This window comes from Aplysia californica, unplaced genomic scaffold (assembly GCF_000002075.1).
Source record: "Aplysia californica isolate F4 #8 unplaced genomic scaffold, AplCal3.0 scaffold00557, whole genome shotgun sequence".
In the NCBI taxonomy this organism is placed as follows: domain Eukaryota; kingdom Metazoa; phylum Mollusca; class Gastropoda; order Aplysiida; family Aplysiidae; genus Aplysia; species Aplysia californica.
This window is the reverse complement of record NW_004797827.1, coordinates 182,926-206,223: the sequence shown is the minus strand read 5'-3', so window position 1 is coordinate 206,223 and position 23,298 is coordinate 182,926. Positions and strand designations below refer to the sequence as shown.

At 39.1% G+C, this 23,298-nt stretch overlaps 1 protein-coding gene across 1 annotated transcript in view; it reads right to left on the bottom strand.

Moving 5' to 3' along the window:
- LOC101855048 overlaps positions 1 to 23,298 on the bottom strand; it is a gene marked incomplete at its 5' end in the record, with an annotated part of 126,015 nt that overhangs the window by 23,164 nt on the left and 79,553 nt on the right. Inside the window, 18 exon segments of the mRNA XM_013087202.2 lie at positions 461 to 619; positions 2,048 to 2,209; positions 3,517 to 3,675; positions 4,364 to 4,513; positions 5,053 to 5,217; positions 6,243 to 6,419; positions 7,931 to 8,101; positions 8,876 to 9,046; positions 10,221 to 10,382; positions 10,923 to 11,099; positions 12,631 to 12,792; positions 13,844 to 14,020; positions 15,255 to 15,425; positions 16,336 to 16,497; positions 17,870 to 18,031; positions 18,677 to 18,835; positions 20,368 to 20,461; positions 23,002 to 23,134. Of these exon segments, the coding sequence (XP_012942656.1) occupies positions 461 to 619; positions 2,048 to 2,209; positions 3,517 to 3,675; positions 4,364 to 4,513; positions 5,053 to 5,217; positions 6,243 to 6,419; positions 7,931 to 8,101; positions 8,876 to 9,046; positions 10,221 to 10,382; positions 10,923 to 11,099; positions 12,631 to 12,792; positions 13,844 to 14,020; positions 15,255 to 15,425; positions 16,336 to 16,497; positions 17,870 to 18,031; positions 18,677 to 18,835; positions 20,368 to 20,461; positions 23,002 to 23,134 (2,873 nt within the window).

Sequence of the window (23,298 nt, the reverse complement as noted above, 5' to 3'; positions counted from 1 at the left end):
GCTCATTTCACTAAAATTGGTTGCTGAATACAAAAAAGAAGGTTTATACTCTGAAGTCGATTCTTCAAGGTACATGTAGGTATAGAATGTGCTGTATGATTAAGACATCGTTGCTACAACTAAGCTTAAATAGTAGACCCTACACTTAGAGGGTTGTGAGACAAGGTTGGGGACATGTAGTCTATTGTATTTACTGTTCAAAGGCAGATCCTACATATACAGCAAAAATACTCTAAGGTTTCACACTTTCCACTCAAGCTTTTCATTTACAAAGATGAAAAACAACCAGGATATGTGAAAACAATGTAAAACTAACGTTTTTTCCTTTCATACTATGACAAAAAAAACCCACAACAGATTTAACACAGTTTTGTTTAGATATCAATACCACTCATGTTCTGATTTTAGTCACACTATTTGCAAATTAAAGCTAAACAATAAATAAAACTGTAAGTGTTACCACGGCAATCGGTCTCCACTGTAGAACCCTTCTGTAGAGTTGTTGTGTCATTCGGGCACTTCTTGCAAGCTTCTTGGCCTTCTTCATCCTGGTAATAAGCTATTTCACATTCTTCACACACATTACTGTCGCTCCTCGCCTGTCCAATTTCACAGATTTCTGTGTTGGGTTTAAAGGAGAATTGTGAATCAAAAGGGATGATAGTACATATAATAAGGTAACAGTGGGATAAAACCATCTACATATTCAACACAACTTTAAGAAATTGATTTAATCATTCACTAAAAGTAAACATTAATAAAATCAATCAAACAGATATGACAAAAATTTACCACAAACTTCCATTCTCAGAGTAATTATTCCTTTCCACATTAAATTTTCTCTGCGTCTCACTAACCTTCTCAACAAAGAATAGTACACCGTGATCAGACATGTTTTATTTAACCATTTCAACAACCAAAATAATTAGATAAGGCACAACTGCAGACATTTGGGTAATAATGACAAGGGTAACCCAAACCTAAAATAACTGAGAAGTTGCAGCGACTTAACAACACATAATAATAATAATAATAATAATAATAATAATAATAATAATAATAATAATAATAATATAATGATAATAAGAATAATAATTTATAATAATAATAATAATAATAATAACAATAATAATAATAACAATAATACATAATAACAATAATACATAATAAAACATAATATGATAATACATAGCATTTGCACAAAGCAAATTCCCACATGGTAACAAGCTCTATGCACTTCACAATCTATACTATTACCCCAGCAGACTGAGAGCATTCTGAAACAATCTTAACTTCCTTGGAAGCTCACATTTTGACAACCCTGCACTAGGGTTATTGCATCTAGCTCACAAACATACCCCCACCACCAGCCACCTATCAGCAAAATCGCTGACATATCTTAACATTTATTTGTGAGCTTTAACTCACCTCTCACTCCACTTCTTTAGTTTTAGAAAGAGTTTTAAGGCACTTGTGACGCAAATACATGTAGGTCATACAAGTACCAAAGATTAGTGGGGCTACTAGAGAGAAAAATCTCCATTTAATTTTTTTTCCAAATGTCGCTTAGCGGGTTTTGCATCTCACCCTGTCACTTACAGTCAAGCAATAAAGAAAACTGATCCCCCCAGGGCAGTGACTGAAGTGTCTTTAGGCCATTCCCAAAGGGGGGATATCAACATGTTCTTATGCACGGTAGAATTGTAAATGGGCCAATTTATCAGTGTCACGCTCATACTATGCAGGAACAACATAGGGGAAACTGCTGCTTTTTCTTTCCCCATCCTTGCTATCATCCTTTTTCCACTACTTCTTTTATGTTTGTCACTCTCTTGTGAACTGTTATTTCCGAGGTGCCTTGATAGTCTTTTGTGCTGTTGAGGCTAGACAGGTGAGCAGAGTAAGTCTGATTCCCTGTGCGTACTTCTCTGTTGACATCAACCCCTTGGCACTCATATGACCTTATGCAGTTACGAGCGCTGTAAAACCTTACTAAAACTAAACTAAAAGGAACACTGACACTGTTTGCACGTTAATGTACACGTACTGAGATAGCAGTCCGATGCTTTGGTGCTTGCAATGCCCGCTGTGGTGATTCTGTCTTCACATGCGGTACACTCATGGTTCCCACTCACATTCTTGTAGGAAGCCATGGGACACGGGGCACAAGTAACATTGTCCGGAGAGTAGAAACCAGGTACACAGAAGACTGAAATACAGCACGCAAGATTAAAATACAGCTGTTTTTAAAAATCAGCTGAACACTGACAAAAAGCCAGAAACACGAAAAGTGAACAGAATGAAGAAACACGAAGTGTCAGGCTATATCGTTAAAGCATTTCTAAAGAACTATCATGAGATCACACCCTGGGATCTCTTTCTCTTTAATTGAATTAATATTTGGAAGTATTAAATTTCACTAAACAAATGACAGAAAATTGATCTTAACAAAGTTTGGATACAAAAGACGTAAATTACCATGTCCAAATTAGAAAGACTGTGTTTCTGCTCTGCTGGATAGATCAGTAATGACAGGCTGGAAAGATTAACATGCCTAGACAACAAAACAGCCTGCCTAGGGTTAAAAGAAAAACAGCATGCTGCAGGAGAGTTAGAAATATCTCCTCGCAGTTTGTTTCAGGATATTGGGACACATCTGGGACACAATAATAATTATCAGCTCGTCCGTCAATGTTTGACAATGACCAATACATCCACACAGGAGAATATTTCTCCAGCGAAATAGAAGAATTTGAAGAATTAAAGATTACGATGACTTGTGGCTTCTGCTGAGGCTGATGAGATCAATTCTGGCAGACAAAAGTTTGCCACATTTTGAACATTTAAAGGCTCCACTTCCACTTAAGGATGTGCGCAGCTTGCCGGTTTGTCTCTTGGTTCCCTTAGTTCTTATTCATGAAGCCTTATATGATTTACTGCCCACTTAAACTGCTGCTTTCCAGCTGGGTCTGTTGGGAGCAAGGCTCGCCCATGTCGATGGAATTATGTTGAAATCCTTCAGAGATATTTTCCAGGTGTTTGATTTCAGGGGGACATAATGTCATCGAAAAATGCATCCAGGTTAACTTCACATACACAGTTGAACGTTACATGTAAGATGTCCACTTGTCTAAGATGGCTACTATTTTCCTTGACATTGGGTGGCTTTCTCCAACAATCTTGATTGTATTTCTTTGTGTGCATGACATACAAGTACATGTTCAACAAGTAAAATAATTTGCTTGAATATTTGTAACAATGGCTAAAGCAGAGGTGTATATATATTTCATTGTTTCATCTTTCTTAACGAATGGATGTGTGTGTATGTGTTTGTGTGTGTGTGTGTGTGTGTGTGTGTGTGTGTGTGTGTGTGTGTGTGCATGTGTGTGTGTGTGTGTGTGTGTGTGTGTGTGTGTGTGTGTGTGTTTATGTATTTGTATGTATGAGGGTTGGGAGGGACGGGGTTATGAGAGGGGGGGGGGGAGTGAGCTGCCTCCTCAAGCTTAGGTGACCCACCTTGCGAACAATCACTATCAGATCTGCTTCCCTCTCCAATGGTGGTTGTATTTCCAGGACACTGTTGGCAAGAAAAGTTTCCTCGAGAATCCTTGAAGAAGCCCTGAGCGCAGGTCTGACAAGAGCCATTGCTGTATCCTCTCCCATAGTCACAGAACACTGCCATAGAAAAAGATCAGTCTTATTTAGAAAACATACATCATTCAGTAAAAGGGTACAACAGTTCAATGAAATTTATAAAGATTGGAATTGAGTATGTGATAAATCAAACAGGGACCAGGTAAAAAAAAACCCCATAAAAAAACAGGCAGCATGAGGATCATGTATAAGAAAATGCAAAATTTACGAATTTAAAAAAAACCTGAACTAGCTCTTGTATTATGTATTTCAAGAAGATATTAACTCTACTCTCTTGACAACTGAAGCATCTCATAAAAACACAGACTGTTTCACATAATTTCTGATTATAACAACACAGACTGTTTTTCACAATTTCTGATCATAAGAACACAGTTTCACAATTTCTGATCGTAAGAAGACAGACTGTTTTACACAATTTCTGATAATAACAACACACACTGTTTTATCTCAATTTCTTATCATAAGAACACAGACTGTTTCATACAATTTCTAATCATAAGAAGACAGTTTCATACAATTTCTGATCATAAGAACACAATTTCACACAATTTCTGATCTTAAGAAGACAGTTTCATACAATTTCTGATCTTAAGAACACAGACTGTTTTACACAATTTCAGATCATAACAACGCAAGTCTGTTTCACACAATTTCTGATCATAAGAACACAGGTTTTATTTCAATATTGAGTAGCAAATTTTCTTACACGAGTTGCAGGCTGATCTATCATCCTCGGTCGACGTGTAGTCTCCGGTGCATGCAGTGCATGGTCCAAACCCGGGCAGTTCCTTGAAGAAGTCCTCCTTGCAGCTGGTGCAGTTTTCCATCCTCTCCTCTTGTCCCGCTTGACAAAAGACTAGAAGAGCAATGGTCAGACCCATTAGTATTTATTATCATCAAGTGCCAGAGCTGAAGTGGACATTGACAACATGGACCGAAGCTCAAAGCGGAGAAAAAAGTATCGCTCTTGTAGGCTCCAGTGAGGAAATTTAGACTCATTGGCATGTGCAGTGCATTTATGATGAACCGATTGAAAATTAGCATCACCGACATAAAAGACACAATATCACAATACAGAAAATACGAACATTGCAAAACAGCCAACTGTTCGCTTTTTTTGGGGGGTGTGGGGTGGGGGGGGGGGGGATTGTTTTTTTTTCTAGGGAGGGTGGGGGGGAGTTAGAACAGTGTGCCTTACTCAAGAACACATCTTAAAGACCATCCATGTAAACACTGTATCATCTATATATGTTGCTTGACATTATTTGAGGGCCAAATCACACCAGCCACTGAGCCAGCACAGTCCTCCCCCCCCCCCCCTCCACAACTCTGGTGACAGGAGTAAATAAATGAATTATGAAAGGATGAAAAGGGGAAAGCAAAAGAGGGTGTCACCTGTGCATTCGTTGGCGTTCACTGCTCCATCCCCACTGGTGTTTTTGTTTATTGGGCACTGCATACAACCCCGTTGTCTTGGCAGGGGCTGGTAGGAACCAACAGGACAAAGCGTACAATCATCGTCATTGTTTGTGTCGAAGAAAGACCCCGGTGGACAGTCGCCTGAAAAACATTTGGATATGCAATCAGGAGGATTCTTTAGTTAAGTTTAGGTATGAGTTTTATGGCACTAGCGACACAATAAGGTCATGTAAGTTCCGAAGATTAGAGGTGTTACAAGAGAGTAACAAACAGAAAAAAGGAGGAGGAGAGATCAGAACAATAGATGTTTGATAGGAAAGAAGGAGCAAACCACACCAGAGCACCCACCAACCACCCACAAGGGGGATACTTTAGACACGCTTTTCGATAACATAAACGAAGTAAATGTAGAAGCCAGATCAAAGATGACAACAGATAGAAAAATAAAGATAACTGTCACTTAAGAAGGTATCACTTTGAAGAACAAAAGAAGATGGAGGCACAGATAAAACTGTGGCTTAATGTGATGGTCACACACACAAACACACACACACACACACACACACACACACACACACACACACACACACACACACACACATATAGACATGCATACGCGCACACACACACATACACAGACACAGACACACACACACACATGTACACACACACACACAGACATGCACACAGACTCACACACACACTCACTCACACACACACACACACACACACACACACACACACACACACACACACACACTTGCATACACACATTCACACACAGCACTGGGAGAGGGATAACATTCCTTTGTGTTGACCACAACAAAACATAATATGCATCCAAAAACAACAGTGCGGTGAAATAATTTATAATTATGAGTCTTCATGTCATATGATCATGCTGATGTAACTGGTCGCTTTTAAGCACAAGGGGGTTATCCTGAAAAATGCTGTTTTGAGATAATCGAAGGTAAAGTTTTTGCCCCTTGTTCAGTTTCTTTAAAAGACAAGAAGAGTTTTCTCTATAACCAAACAAATATACACACCAATGAAACCAAACTTCTCCTATAGATAGGGCAATACCCACTTTTAGTGTGGGTCAAGATTTCTGGAAACACCCAAAATCTGGGTTAGCCCACTTGTCCTTAAAAGCGACCTATTCTTACGTAGCGAGCAGTTCGCAATGTCTGTGGCATTCTCCAAAACCTCTGTGGTGAAGTCTTCAGGACAGGACTGACAGCTTTCAAATCTCAGACTTGAGTTTCCGTTGTTCCAGTATCCCCGCTGGCAGTTCTCACACGAACTCGTTGTCGAATTGAATCCCTGGCCGGCCGAGCAGAAAACTGTCGGGAGACATAACAGTATGACGCGGTGTTCACAAACAGATGTGTTGACATAAATCAAAATTAACCCTATCCCTACGTCGTGTTTTACTATCGTTTCCATATGGTGTGGGGAACTCTGTGCCACCACTTTCCAAAGAGGAAATTTGCTTGTTAATCCGATTCCAACGCTTTGCTAGCAGTCTGTCAAAATGATTTTTTTGAGAAATACTGAAAGATTCAAAGAGATCTTCACTCTAGAAGTATTCTAAAATGTGAAGAATACAACCTCTGGGGTACAAAATGACCCCAGGGCATACGGATAGGGTTAAGGACTTTGCCACCTCAGTGCTTTCTTTTGGTATCTCCATTGTTAATTTAACAATAGTGAAAACAGTTCATAACAAAGAGTAAGCTTAAGAAGAAGTCATATTTTTCACTGTTAAAAAAAAATGGAGATACCACAAGAAAGCACTGAGGTGGTGACTTTTTAACACCTTTCCTGCCCCAGTCATTTCCATTTCCCGTATAGCGTTCATATGACCTTATTCAGTTGTGAGCGCCGTAAAACATGACTTACTAAAACAAAACAAAAAACCGAATTCTAATTTCTCCCAAGCGCAGTCATGTTTATTTCCATTACGAATTCTAATCCCTCCAGGCCTGTTCTTATATATTTCCCTCAAAGGCTGCCACCAATCTCAAATCCAGGTGGGTAATTTTACCGTCGATCTCAAATTCAGGTCGGTAATTTTACAGTGATAGATCCAATTATCTCAGGAAAAAATATTCTACATGTTATCTTCTTAAACTTCAAACATAAAGCAGCTTAAAAAAAATTGTTTTCATGTCTGCAAAAAACATCTGGGCCACGCAGAAGTGACTTTACAAAAAAAAACATTTCTGGTCAAGTAGAAGCAACCAGTGTATAGAACTTACATCTAAGACAATAAATTTGTTTCTTATCTTAGATTTGAAGCTGGCCAGTCAAAAAGATTCTTGCCCACAGCCAATGCAAAAATCATACCTTACTTTAGTAATTAACAGTTCGTGATACACTATTTTTAGTGGAGATCAGAGAGCCATTAAACAGAATAATTACACAAATCAGGAGAACAGCCCCCTTTTTTCTTCTTGTCCATTATTAATCAAAATTGTCGGATGTATCTGTAGATCTAATACATAACAATACTGCCATAATTTTTAGAAATACAGCGTGTACAGTTTTAACAATTTTACAGGAGAGCCAAAAAAAACCTGAATGTTATGCCAACAAAACAACATTTGCTTTAAAGATAACAAGGTAGTTATTATCAAAATTGTATTCTTAAAAATATTGACTTGGGATGTAGGCAAAAAGCTTGGCTTTTCTTTTGGTAACAATAATCAGTGGTGGGTTGTTTTTTTTTCGCTCTCCAGTTATTCATTCATTCATAACGAGCCAGATCTACAGCACACATTGACTCTGCTGTAAAATTGTAAAAACTGCATTTACTGTATTTTAAAAAATGATGGCAGAACAAAAAAATTACCTTTGCAGTCATCTGGTGCAGTGCTTGCCTTTGAGACTGTTCCTTTGCCATTTTTACACGTTTGGCATTCAGTAGAGGGCACAGGGAGGTCTACGTCCTGGTAAGTGTCAAGGCCACAGGGGATGCAGTCCTGGTTGCTCGCAGACAAGATATAACCCTTCGAGCAAACCTCTGAGGATGGTGAGAGTACCACAATGTGTTTATCTTCGGCGCTACCTAGACTCTTCTTCCTATTTAAGGGTTTTAAAAAATTCAGTTGCCTTGAATATAGTACGTCCATTTCAGCAAAGCCCTTTACACTTTGCGTACGGTCTGCACAGGGTGCAAATATCTCAAAGAGTCCCGAAAAAAATGACAACTTTCACAAGTTAATGAAGCCTGAAAACAATGGCAACTTACTTAAATCTGTTTATAATTCCTGATAACTACAGCAATTTACATAAAGCTGTAAATGGTTCTTAATAACAATGGTATAAATCTGTTTATGATTCCTGAAAACAGTGGGGATTTACATATATTTATGCTTTATATCAAGTGAATCCTGATAACTATGGTGACACACTATGTTTACACTGGATGACAATTGGTAACAAGGGCTTCTTACATATATATAAAGTGACTCCTGATAGTGTGGGCGATTTACTGATGTTACACTGAAAGAACCCTGATAATATTTAATTTGTGACCTACTTATGAAAGACAACATTGGGGATTTATTTAGTAGGTGGTTGGCGGGTGCTCTGGTGTGGTTTGCTCCTTCTTTCCTGTCGAACACCTATCATCCTTAACTCCTCCGATCTCCTTCTTTTTTGTGTTTGTATCTCTCTTGTAACACCTCTAATCTTCGGCACTTATATGTTTCATTGTGTTGCAAATGCCGTAAAATCTTACTGAAACTAAAACTGGCTTACTGATGTAAGAATCCTGGCAAGATTGGTGACTTACTTATGTTACATTGATCGGCAGATGTGCTGGTCTCTCCTACTGTTGTGAACATTGAATCTGAACAGTTCATGCACATGCCAAACGGCATGCTGCTATTTTTGTACGTGCCACGGGGACAAGCGACACAGCCATCTTGCGAGTCGTTCACCTCATAGCCAGCAGGGCACGTGTCTGTGGTGAGAAGACAAAGGCAATCATAAATAATGATAAAGATAATAACACTCATTTTACTAACTTTTTCCAGCCTCTATTACCTGGAAATGTTGAGTGGAGATGCAAAATAGATTTATAATAAAAGACTGTCTATTAAGCAACACATGTCCCAACTAAGAAGAAAACTCTATGTACTTATATAACTTATATAAGGTCCTATGAGCGCCAGAAGATTAGAGCGCTTATATGACCTTACGCAGTTGCGAGCGCCGTAAAACCCTGTACTAGTACTAGAAGATTAGAGGTGTTACAAGAGAGTAACTAACATAAAAAAGAAAAAGGTGTGATAAGGACAATAGATGTTTGACAGGAAAGAAGAAGCAATTAACCACACCAGAGCACCCGCCAACCACCCACTATAACAGTTTATTGTTAACCTGACAGACCCTACAGCTATAACAATAGTAATAAAAAGTTTGTCCACCAATATTGGATGATGATCACAGAATCTGCAGAGGAGAATATTATATCTCTTTAGTGACAAAGAAGAAAGAAGGATTAAGATGACTTGAGTGTTCCGTTATACATGTAGCTGAAGAGACAGTTCTGGCAGAGGAGAGTTTGCCATTTTTTGAGCATTTATAAAGCTTCATTTCTACTCTCAGGGATGTGTGAGGATTGCAGGCTGAATTATCTCTTGGCTTCTTTATTCTAACTTATCATATTATGATTCGCTGCCCACTGTGACTGCTGCTCTTATACAGGGTCTGTCAGGAGCTAGGCTCTCCCCTATCAAAGGATTCACACAGCTATCTGAATACTCGTATTTCTCTCACTTATTGTTCCTGCTCATAATAAATCATAAAGATTACATCTTTAGATCCTGTTCCATGATGGCTCTAGGTGTTCGACAATAAAACAAAATTTACATCAAATGTTTCAGGCATACTGGCCATTTAACGTGAAACAATTCTTTCAAATACTTATACCTGATAAAGAACACACACACAATAAAAACCAGTTACTGTGGCTATTGATCCCACTTGCTGTTGAAAGACGAATCAAACTAGTAAGTAAAATGGGATTTAAATAAATGTGCTTTTAGAACATTCAACAAAGGAGCACGCAGGTAACAATTTCACAAAAAGGCATAGCTCAAACTTTAATAAAAGAGATTGCAAACAATACTTACATTTGCAAGATGAATTTTTCTCAGAACCCATGTCTACTGTGCTTTGATTGGCCGGACATGCCATACATGAATCTTGCAGGCGTTCACTTTGGTAGAAGCCAATTGGGCAATCATAGCACAAGTTGTCCGTTTCGTTACGATAACTGCCAGCTTCACAGATACCTAAAAGTGCACGCAAAATTTTTTTAAAATAGCGTTTGGCATCAGTTTTGAGATAGCTGAGGTGGTAACAAAGATATGTCTGGTAAAATACCTCTTCAATTATGATCTTATAACGCTTTTTGAAAAATGTATTTCTGGATCTGAATAAAAGAAGGTATATCTGGAAGAAATACCAGTACAATTGGTCGCTTTTAAGGACAAGCAGGCTAATCCAGAGTTTGGGGGTCTTCAGAAATCTTGTCTTACACCAAAAGTGGGCATTGCCCTGCCAGGAGAAGTTTGGTTTCATTGGTGTGTATATTTGTTTGGTTATAGAGAAAATTGTCCTTGCCTTTTAAAGAAATTGAACAAGGGTCCAAATCATTGCCGTCGATTTTCTCAAAACAGCATTTTTCGGGATAGCCCCCTTGTGCTAAAAAGCGACCAATTATGAACAAAGAAATGCATTACTAAAAACGTTACTAGATATGAATGAAAATACTATACCCTACCTACTAATGAAATGGATAGATAGATTTAATTGTAGATGCAGGTACTTACGAATAGAACAGTTACTGCTTGAGACACTTCCAGCACCAATAGTGGTGAACTCGTCACCACATTTTGTGCAGTTCTCAAACCGTGTGGAGAGTGAATCGTTGCGGTAATACCCTCTTGGACATTCTCTGCAGGTCTCAGAGTTCGGAGGATACTCCTCTTGGCCCTCTGGACACGTAACTGTAAAATAAAAAGATAGCAAAGAAAAAATATAAAAAATAAAGAAAATGAAGATATATGAAAGAAAATAAAGATATGAGAAAGAAAAAAAAGAGATAACAAAGAAAACAAAGTTGTTAACGATCCAGCAACAGCTGGGCTCTCGCCCTTCTGTCCAATGCCATGTAGTGATAAGTGCAGGTGCGCTGCAGTTGCCGTAATGTTCCATAGAGTGTGCTGTCAATGTTAGGTCTCGGAGGGAGAAGGGTAGAGAAAACAAAGATAACAATGAAAATAAAGATAAGGAAAATGATGTGAAAGTAAGCTTGCATCCTCCCCCACTCCCACCCTCCCTCTCTCACTTCTCAAACATGCTTAATCCTGCGCAAAAACCTGAGGTCATTATAGATCAGCTGATGCTATGTCTCTCGCAGGCAGGAAACAGTGCACTGTGGTTGTTGTGATGGGGGAAGATATGGTGTGTGTGTGTGTGGGGGGGGGGGGAGGTGTTATACCGTTGAACCTGCCTGCTCTAAATGCCACCTGTCAAAGACAATCATCTGTACATATGTCCACTTCCCAACGACACAACATAGGGTCTGAGCATCGAACCCTTGAGCCCACGACCTCACGACTATGAATCCAAAAGCCTAATTTACAAGACTTACTACAAGTACGAGGGTGGTTGGTGGGTGCTCTGGTGGTGTTTGCTTCTTCTTTCCTGTCAAACATCTGTCACCCTTATCTCTCCTCTTTCTTTTTTTGTATTTGTTACTCTCTTGAAACACCTCTAATCTTTGGCACTTATATGACCTTATTGTGTTGCAAGTGCCGTAAAATACTTACTAAAACAAAAAAAACAAGACTTACTACCGACACCACACAAGAAAAGAAACACACAAAGTAGATTTTTCATCTTAAAATAATACACCTATCTTTATTCATATTTACAAGTAGGTAACAAATGTTTTAAACTAGTACAATCACCAAAATGCCCATGTCGAGAGGTGGACCAAACTGTTGAACATACACATTATCCTTCAGCACTGCAGGATGCAAAGGGCCCTGAGATGGGAAATGTGGCCAACCCCACTGACACTATAGGAGAAGCTATTCGGGCCGACAAATGAATCGAGCAGGACAGCCCAATTTATGACAGATGCCGGACTCCAAGTGTGATGCGTCGGTGGCCTAATGGTTATGCTACCAGACTCGTAATCGTGAGGTTGCGGGGTCGGGAGTTCGAGCCGCGGTCCTGACGTTGTGTCCCTGGGAAAGGCACTTTGCTCGAATTTTTCTCACTTCACCCAGGTGGAAGTGGGTACCCGGCCATAGACAGTGAAAGATCTTGTCAGTATATTAGTGTTTTAGTGCCTTCAAATGGCAGCTTGCACTGTATGCTTCCCAGGAAGTTGAGTTTGTTTCAGAATGCTCACAGGTCTGCTGGGGTAATAGTATAGATTGTGAAGTGCATAGAGCTTGCTGTTGAGTGGGGATTTGCGCTATGCAAATGCTATCTATTATTATTATGCGATCAAGAAGAAGTACTCACATTTGCAGTCAGCCGAGCTTGTGGAGCCTTTGGTCAAAGTGCTGAAGCTCTGATTGCAGTTCAGGCAGCCCGACTGCCATTTGTCTGGTTGGTACGTGCCATAACCACATGGCTCACACACATTCTCTGTTGCATTTAAGAAGTCGCCCGCATCACACGCAGCTGCAAAAATGAACCAAAAAAAATAAATTATTCGAAGCTTCTTTGCTTCATAACTTTGAAAAGAAATATACATATATATACAGAGAGAGAGAGAGAGAGAGAGAGAGAGAGAGAGAGAGAGAGAGAGAGAGAGAGAGAGATAGATAGATAGATAGATAGATAGATAGATAGATAGATAGATAGATAGATAGATAGATAGATAGATAGATAGATAGATAGACAGACAGAGAGAGAGACAAATTTTCTTTATAATTCCAAGCCGTTTACCTGAATAAAAATAAAAATCAGAACAAACAGACGAAACAGAGGTTAAAAGTAAATATGGTACTTTTATCAATAACTGTGAGTTTTATCATTTTTGCTTTCATTAAAACCTTTACGATGCTCCAAACCCAGATGTTTGATGCTCTCACCACCAATCAGTGAAATAACCCCAACTGTATAATGGAGATATCAGCAGAAAATCGATACTGGGGTCAGATTAATAGATTTTCAATTGACACCATTTTCTTCAAGTCTACCATGTCTTTTATTATTTTATTCTAACAAATTGTACAAACTCCCCTTATAAAGCTGATGTATCAATTTCTATAACGCTGAAATCCGAGAAGTAGCTCATTATGTCAGCACACCAGTTCGGCAATTTTAATTGAATTTTGGGGTTTTAGCTGAACAACTTTCATGTCCATTTAAAAGCATATTTCTGTGTCGATTTTACAGGAAAAAAACCTTGATTAAGGTTATAAAAAAAAGTAAACTTTCAGTCTCCAAAGACTATTAAGTTATAAAAATCATCAAACTTTGGCCCCTCCCACCTCCTTCAATCCCAAATAAATTGACTTCTATATGGGTATTATTTTTTGCCCTGAAAAACGAGACAAATGAATAAGCTTCAAGATGGTATCAGTAATTCAACATGCCCCCAAATTGACGAGCGCCTGATTCCACCGCGCCATGACACATACGTGCCTGCCGGCAGAAGAAATTACATCGAGGAGGGTAGAAAAGTCTTTAGCGAATGAGATAAGGCTCCTACTCCAAAGATTCTTACCTTGATAGCAGTCTGCAGCTGACGTCTTGCCATCCCCGTCGGTGGTGTTCTGTAGTGGACATTCTGTGCAGTTCTGGAATCTTTCCTGGAGGCTGTCTCCACGGTACGTTCCTCTTGGACAGCGCTTGCACTGCATGGAGTTTGCTGGTGACTCTTCATGACCAGGGGGACATACAACTGAGGAGAGGGAAAGTCACCCATCATCAATCAGTGGCTCACTGGAGGAGCGTTCGTTACAATGACAGTTGTGTAACGAATAGTAAAAGAAAGTATAGAACAAAGCGATCATGTGTCTTTAGCTATCTACTGTCACTGACTGACGAAACATGCAAGTCAAGTAGCAAAAGGTAACATAAGTGTTCAGAACATCTCTAATGTTAGCTTTAGGCCTTTGGAATACATTTGCAAGGTTAAAACAGCTATTGGTTTTTTACAAAAATAGTCTCAAGAAAGCTATTCATACAGTCATCTGAATAGTATATTATAGTCACAACACAGTGAAATCAGGGACTCGTCAAGTTTGGGCATATGAAGTTATTCGTATATTGTAATCTTAAAGCCTGTTTATCTGTCTTGCTTTTGATGAAAAATTCCCCCCCCCCCCAATGTATCAGTCATAAAAGTCAAGATATTTGTGACTGAAAGAGGTGGAGATCACCTGGCTGGTGTCGGAGGTAAAATTAGTGAGAAAATGGCCACCAAGGTGTGGTGACCTCCAGTGCTGAGTCTTTGGAAGCAGCAAATTAAAATTTATTGTGCCTTTGATTAACGCTTTTTCAGTAAAATCCATTACAAAATTGTGTTTTAAATGGACATAAAAGTTGTTGAGCCAAAACAAACAAAAAATCTAATAAAAAATTGACCAATGGTTGGAAAAAAATGAAAGTGAAGAAACTGGGAATTTTTATAGAATTTTTGTTTTTTTTAGCTCAACACCTTTCACGTCTAGTAAAGAACACATTTCTTTAAGGATTCTGTTGAAAAACATTGATTAAAGGCATAGTCATAAAATATGTAAATTAGTTACAATGGACTCTCAAGTTAAGGAAATAATGCAACTTTGGCGGCCATTTTCTTGCTAGATTTTCACTGAATTCAGGTGACCCCCACCTCCTTCAATCACCAATATCTTGACTTGTATCCAAGATAAATAGATATTTTTTCCCTCAAAAGCAAGGCAATTGGATAGGCTTTAAGATGATACCAATAACTCCATATGTCCCAAAATTGACGAGCGCCTCATTCCACCGCATCGTGACACATTTTAGGACTGTGTGGAAAAAAGAAGCAGGGACTTCAGGATTCTTTTTATCAGCTGCAACACTATTTCATTTGATTGAATTACATGCCCTTGCCTGTTTTTAATGAGGACACCTCAGAGAATGTTTTTAAAAATTGTCGTAATACTCACAGCGACACATCGAGCTGTCTTTGGCTCTGACATTGTCTGTGGTGTAGTTTTCCTGGCAAGGCTTGCAGCTAAACTGGGCTTCTTCATCTTGGTACAACCCATAGTCGCAGTCCTGACACACATACGTGTCACTGACCGTATGGTTCACATACTGGCCAGGTGGGCACACCGCTGCAAAAAGAAAAAAAAATCCCAGTCTATTTCAACTGCAAAGATTACTTATTTTTATGAGAAAGATTTATAATTTTCTTAGTATTTTGTGTCTTTCTCTATTCTAAAATTGATGTCTTTTCAAAACATGTGTGCTTCATGCAGGTAAGTTCTACGTAAATTCATTTTTAAAAACTTCTGTTTTCTTATTTTTTCACTCTCTGTGATTTTCATATTTGCAAAAAAGAGGTAGGGGGAATGAGCATCTGCTAAAGTTGAAATACGGCCAATCAGCACAATGACGTTATACAGGTTTTGATTATAGGTCTGGTGGGGGGAGGGGGCCAGGAGGGGGGGGGGGGGTTGCTGATTCTGCCTTAGTAAGAACATTACCAATTATTTCATCTTCTTGTTCATCTATTAAACATTTTTTTTGGCCTGTCTTTTTTATAACACTTGCTTGTTTCTTTGTGCCTTTTCCATTCTGTCCTCTGGAAAAAAAATGGCCTAGCTTCTGGGTACACTACGCTGGGGGCCTTTTTTGGTATTAGATTTAAGAAATGATAAAAATATTATTAAATGAGTCATTAAATGAAAACAAGTGAACCTATTTTGAAATTTTTTTTTCATCCATTGAATGAACTCCTGGTAAACCAGACCTGTTTTCTGCAATTGCTGAAAAGTAATTCGATGTTGAAGTCGTTGTAAAGGAATGTGAAGGAGCTCGCTGGCACTCCGACTGCAAGTTGTTGGGAGCAGATTCCCAGAGATGAAGAGTTAAAGGAAAGGTCAAAGCAGCCCTCCTCATATAAATATCACATAAAATTTGTTGAGCTGTGTTGATGGTATGTAAACTGCTTATGATCAGTCAGTCAATCTAGCAGTCAATCAGTGATTTAAACTAACTCTATAAACAAAATAGATTACTTACGAATGTTGCAATCATCCTGACTCGTGCTGCCGTTTCCTCGAGTTGTGAAATTGGAGTCCGGGCACTTTTTACATTGGTCTTGAATGACGCCCTCTCGGAAATAGCCACGCTCACACTCCACGCAGCCAGAAGCTTCGATCTCAAAGCCAGGATCACAAAACGCTGTAAGGGAGAAAGAGTTTTTGGTGTTTTATGGTTTCAAAGTATCCACATAAAATATCATAGTATTTGTAATTCAAACTCTTTAGAAATATAAAAATTTACAAATGCAACAAAAGCGCACTACTAGCTCTGTTGGCATCATGCCTCGATATGGTGCAGATGGCCCTGGTTCGAATCCCCAAGGAGGTGTTCTTGAAATTTGTTTGATTATTTCTGGAGTTTTCCAGGTACTTCCACCTACTTACCTTGGTCCTCAGAGGTTCTGGCTCTTTCAAAATTCTACAAGGTTGAAAAGGTACATAAATCCATACAATCATCGATTACGAATAATGTTTAACTCTTTTCCTACTAGGCCAAAATCCACCACTGGCCCAGGGCTTTTCCCTGACTTATCTTTACGCCCCTACCCCACCAAAGGAAAATGTCAAAACATCCAAATAAAACACACACAAACCATACTATATGGCCCATGAAGCTGAAGGGAAAAAAAATTTATCTGATGGTGATACAATATTGAAGATTTATTCCAATTATATTAGTTTGGGGTTTCTAAAAGTGATTATGCAATATCGAAGGTGTCATATGAAATCAACTATTTTAAAGCTTTGAAAGATCTTAGCTTAAAAAGCCCTCAAACAGCATCATTTAAACTTCCTGGGTAGGTTGCCTTAAGTAATGCAAAAAACTGCTGAAAGTTATGTATGTGTACCTATTATAGAAGTGAAAATGTGAGACATTTACTGAGTCAGGGGAGCACTTTCTTTTACATTTTTACGTTTTGAAGTTGACAGAAAAAAGCACTGAAATGACTAAAAATCATCTGTCAGTGCTATATTTTCTTTCATATCCGCTAACAGGAAGTCTATTCTCTTGTTTCAAAAACGTGGATCGGCCGAGAATTTCGTGTCTTTTCATTACTGAATTGGAATAGATAGTGAGCCACTCGAGCAGTATTTTGCGGCTCTCGGTCGTGTGAAGCCACATCCGCTCCAGGTAGGAAAAGTGTTAAGTGAGTGCACATTTCAGTGTTGCATGCAGAAGATGTGAGTTTGATTCCCGACTGGGGAAATTATTTTGTTGACTTCCTCCATCTGTCTACTGGAATACTGTATACCTGTCAACTGGAATTAGACTTGACAGGCAGGTTTGAAATAGCCTGCCTTCTAAATGATCTAAATTGTGTTGATGAAATTGAGAAATATTTGCAATTATTACAACTGAACAAGGCTGAGCGTAGAACATGACAGGTCTACCTGACCTCACTTTGATCATAGAATCAATCTCGTTGAAGGTCATATCTCTGATAAACGCCTAGCATCAGTTAAAAGAAGGCTACCCATTCTCAATCATAAGAAATACGGAATTGACGTACAAACACATAAACTTGAACTGTTAGCCCCTCCCTGTTCTGTTCCATGTGAAACTGGGCATGGATGACAATATTGTCTTCCAGATTCATCCTGGTAGAAGTTGCGAAAGCATTGTTGACAAGAGCCCGAAGTCACGTTGTAGAATGAACCCAGGCTGCAGTTTTCTGAAAAGCACACAACACGTAGAATTTTTAAGCAATTGCTTAAGCCAACACTGAGACTTAAACAGAAACAAACATTTTAAAAATATTTCGCCTCTTAACCCTATCCGTTGGCCCTGGGGTCATTTTGTATTCTTCACATTTTAGAATACTTCTAGTACGTAGATCTTCTTGAAACTTTCAGTATTTTTCAAAAAATTATTTTGACAGACTGCTATGCAAAGTGTACGGTTCAAATTAAAGAGTAAATTTCCTCTTTGGAAAGTGGTGGCATGGAGTTCCCCACGTCATATGGATATGATACTAAACACGACATACGGATAGGGTTAATAAACACTCTAAGCTTTATGAGCCATTTGGAAGACTATCAGCTACCAGAAATTGAACACCATCATCTAAATTCTTCTGAAAACATGAAAAATAGCTAATGTAAATCATGAATTACGAACTCACTTTCAGATATTCTTGTATCATCTTTTCCTTATTCACACTCATCTCAACAATGAGAGGGGAAAAAAATTACTTTTACCCTCATCTCCTGAATGTTAAACACAAAAAAAACTGATTTCCCTCTGAGATAATAAAGTATCATCTTATCTCTTATCTTAGCTCTTATCCCTGAACAAGTGCGGTACGTAATTCGCTCACCAACACAATCTGCGTCACTGTTGCTTCCAGCTTGAAGAGTTGTCTTCGAGTCACTACACTTGGTGCACGACGTCTCGTTGGGGCCGCTGGTGTAGGAGCCTCTCTCGCATAATTCACAGGTCGCGTTCTCAGAGTAGTAGGAGCCAGGGCCACACGTGACTACAGAGAACAAAGTATTTCAAGTACCGGTAAGCACTTGATGACACTAGTACCACAATTAGGATCATATAAGTGCAGAGAGTTAAAAGTGGTCCTGGCTGAGCGTATAGATACATTAAAACAGGTCACACATAGTGTTGAGAGCTCATGCAGAACTGGCATAAAGAGAGAGAGAGAGAGAGAGAGAGAGAGAGAGAGAGGGAGAGAGAGAGAGAAAGAGGGAGAGAGAGAGGGGTGGGGTGGGGGATACAGTTCATGTCCAATGGACACACTTTTCTGCATGTATGTGTAACCAAGCTGTGTATTCTAAGTACCGGTGAGCACTAATTTATCACACTAGTACCACAATAAGGGTCATATAAGCGCAGAGGATTAAAGGAGTAACTGGAGAGCAACAAAAAAAAAAAAAAAGAAGGAGGAGAGATATGGAATGATAGGTTGATAGGAATGAAGGAGCAAACCATTTCAGAGCACCTGCCAACCATCAACACAAAGAAGAAACACATACTTTTGAGAATATACAGCCAAGATGGTCTATTTTTATGAAGAACTGGAATTGATGCTTGATAGGAAAAAAAAGGTAACTATAATAAAGTAGATTTTTTTAAAAGAGAAGTGAGTGGCGAGTCATAATTGCTGAGGTCATTTTCAAATCATCACTGGGCTAGAAAAATGGTATAACTCAGAGATTGTGCCAGAATGCAACTAGCCTTTTATTTTGTTTGGTGGTACTGTATCTATATTTTGGTAAAACCAAAACCAAAATACACTAGCAGTCTCAACAGAAAAATGCACTTTTAGATGATAAGAAGTCTAGTTAAACATTTTTTTCCATTTATCTCAAAAGGAGCAAAAATGAGATGTACAATTGGTCACTTTTAAGCACAAAGGGGCTATCCCGAATAATGCTGCTTTGAGAAGATGGAAGGTAAATTTTTGCCCCTGGTTCAGTTTCTTGAAAAGACGTGGAGAGTTTTTCTCTATAGCCAAACAAATATACACAGCAATGAAACCAAACTTCTACTACAGGTAGGGAAATGCCCACTTTTGGTATTGGTCAAGATTTCTAGGAAACCCCTGGAAATCCAGGTTAGCCCGCTTGTCCTTAAAAGCGACAGGTTTTGTTTTCGCACTAACGAGATGTTTGTAATTTTGACACCTCCACTTCAAGAATTGCCTACGACAATGGTACCTCAGACATAGCTAAACTCCCATCATCTCCATCAACGCTCTCATCAGTACCACCACTATAGTAACTATACTACAAAGACCACTCCTACCATCGTTACGAATTGTGATAATCGTAAAAATAATAAAAATAACAACGACAACAACATTAATGATAAATAATAATAATAATAATAATAATAATAATAATAATAATAATCATCATCATCATCATTATCATAATCATAATAATAATAATGATACTGATAATGACAAAGATAACAGTAACAATTATACTGATACTTATAAGAGTTATCTATATTTCCAAGGTCTCAGTTTGAGACGTGAAAAGTGACTATATTTACCACAGTTGGCCCCAATCAGCACTCTATTCCCTGCACACGAAGCAACCTCGGAAAACTGGGTTGTAGACACCTGCAGTTGTGCCCCACCTATATCCTGTGGATGGAAAAATACTTATATTTTATAAGTAATTCCTGATCACAATCACCATCATCACCATCATCATCATCATCATCATCATCATCATCATCATCATCATCATCATCATCTAATCATCATCATCATCATCATCATCATCATCATCATCATCATCATGTTTTAAAGTAGAAAAAAAAAAATAACTTGGATAGGGTTAGACATATTTAATCAGATGTTCGTATCGGCCTGGATGTTCAACGTTTCGCCTATAGGGCTTCTCCAGGAACGTAGTATCAGGGGAAAAAAGTGATGACGCCAGTTGGACAATATTAAAAAGAGCCGAAGCTCGGAAAAAGAAAAGCTAACTAGTTACTGCAACGGTCCTGGCTGAGCGTATAGATACATTAAAATTGGTCACACATAGTGCTAGGAGCTGACGCAGAACTGGCACAAAGAGAGAGAGAGAGAGGGAGTGAGAGAGAGAGAGAGAGAGAGAGAGAGAGAGAGAGAGAGAGAGAGAGAGAGAGAGAGAGAGGGAGGGAGAGAGAGAGAGGGAGAGAGAGAGAGAGAGAGAAAGAGAGAGCGAGAGGGAGAGAGAGAAAGAGAGGGAGAAAGAGAGAGAGGGATGGGGTGGGGGTACAGTTCATGCCCAATCGACACACCGTTTCTGCAGGTTTGTGTAACCAAGTTGTGCTTCCTTGCATGTATAATATAATAATTGAACATAAATAGTACTGAGTGCATTTCTTTGATGACACTGAATCTTCATTCGTATGTTGATATCCTGGTATATTGACCCAAAATCTTCCTTGTGGATCAATAAGTTTTTAATTACCTTATCTCACCTAACCTAACCTTACCTTACCTTACCTTTCCTTATATTGTCTTATCTTATCATTTTGACACAATCTGACAAAACCCTCCAGAATCAAACATCTTTGATTGTCAAGGCCACAATCAGGTCCACTTTGATGAAATCACGACCAGCAGCCAATCACAAGGCTGGTAATATGTCACATGACATTTGTAAGGGTCAGATTTGATGAAATAAAGAGAGGTCTTTCTCATATTATAGTGTGCAGTGTCCAGCGCCACTACCTGATGACCCGATCTGATCTTAGTTTAGTGTTAGTAAGAGTTTTACAGCACTTGCAACACAATAAGGTCATGTATAAGTGCCGAAGAGTAGAGGTGTTTACAAGAGAGTAACAAACACAAAAAAGAAGGAGGGGAGAAAAAAGATGATAGATGCTTGATACGATATTAAAGAAGGAGCAGACCACACCAGAGCACCCGACAACCAACCACCGATCTGATCTGCGATAATGCATTTGACTAATGGATAGCTATTTTAAGACATGAAAATAGTGAAGCTGTTCTGGCCACAGCTGGGTCTCATTAAAACGGACCTGTTATCTTTACAAAATCAGAAAATATCAGTGTAACATCACACCACATCAGTATGTGTGTCTGCCTACTTCGTGTGTCCCACTCAGCCTGGTTTGGTCCTGAAAGACAGGGTTGAAAAAGCCCATTTTCAACTCCGAAGATGCAGATTTTGTCGATGTGGGTGTAAAACAATTTAGGGGCTGAGATGAAAAAACCCGCTTCTTCCATTACAGCACTTATGAGAAAATCAGCTTTTTAAAACGCCGCTTTACCCACGAACATGCATAGAAAGAAGATTTTTTGATGGCTTTTATGAAGTCTGTGTTGGGTTTTGGCTGAAAAAACTTTGTGCATCTGATAGCCTGTAACAATGTGTATTTATGAGCAAAAAATCTCGATTTTTATCAAAATGTCACTTAGCTGGTTTTGCAAATCACCCCGTCACTTACAGTCAAGCAATAAAGAAAACTGATCCCCCCCAGGGCAGTGCTACTGACTGAAGTGTCTTTAGGCCATTCCCAAAGGGGGGATATCAACGTGTTCTTATGCACAGTAGAATTGTAAATGGGCTGATTTATCAATGTCATGCTCATACTGTGCCTGAACAACATACAGCGAACTGCTGTTTTTTCTTTCCTCATCCTTACTATCGTCATTTTCCTCTACTTCTTTTGTATGTTTGTCTCTCTCTTGTGAACTGCTATTTCCGGGGTGCCTTGATAGTCGAAGCAGACTTTGTGCTGTTGAGGCTAGAGAGGTGAGCAGAGTAAGCCTGATTTCCCATTTGGACTTCTCTGTTAACATCCACCCCTTGGCGCTCATATGACCTTATGCAGTACCGAGTGCCGTAAAACCTTACTAAAAACAGGGTTCCTGCTATCAACTCCCCAACAAATTCAAGGAGATTTCAAGGAGAAATTTTTAAAATTCGAAGAGATTTGGTCAAGAAATGAATGCCAAAAGCCTATTTCTGATAGGCCTACACTTGTCTGAAAGGAATCATAGTTTCGATTTTCTGACCAAAATTTTTTTTATGTCCGATCCGTCGAAATTCAAGGAGTTTTCAAGGAGGTTTTTCCATGAATGCAAATTCAAGGAGTTTTCAAGGACTACTTGAATTTAAGGAGGCCGCAGGAACCCTGTAAAAACTACAAAGAAAACCGACTCACGCTGGCATCAAAGTCGGTGCGTCCGTGCACAGCTTCCATGAGTACTTCCATCGCCGTGCGATTGTTTCCCATGCTCACTGCTTCAGTGTCTCTTCTACGTCTCGAGGTAAGGCCAGTTGGAGTCAAAATGGGGCTGGGGGAAAAAAAGTGTTGATGTTATTTATTTACAGTGTCAGTTAAATGGTAGATGAGCAGCAGCAGCAGCAGTAGCAGCAGCAGCTCCTCCTCCCCCTCCTCCTCCTCCTCCTTCCCCTCCCCCTCCCCCTCCTCCTCCTCCATCCTCCTCCTCCTCCTCTT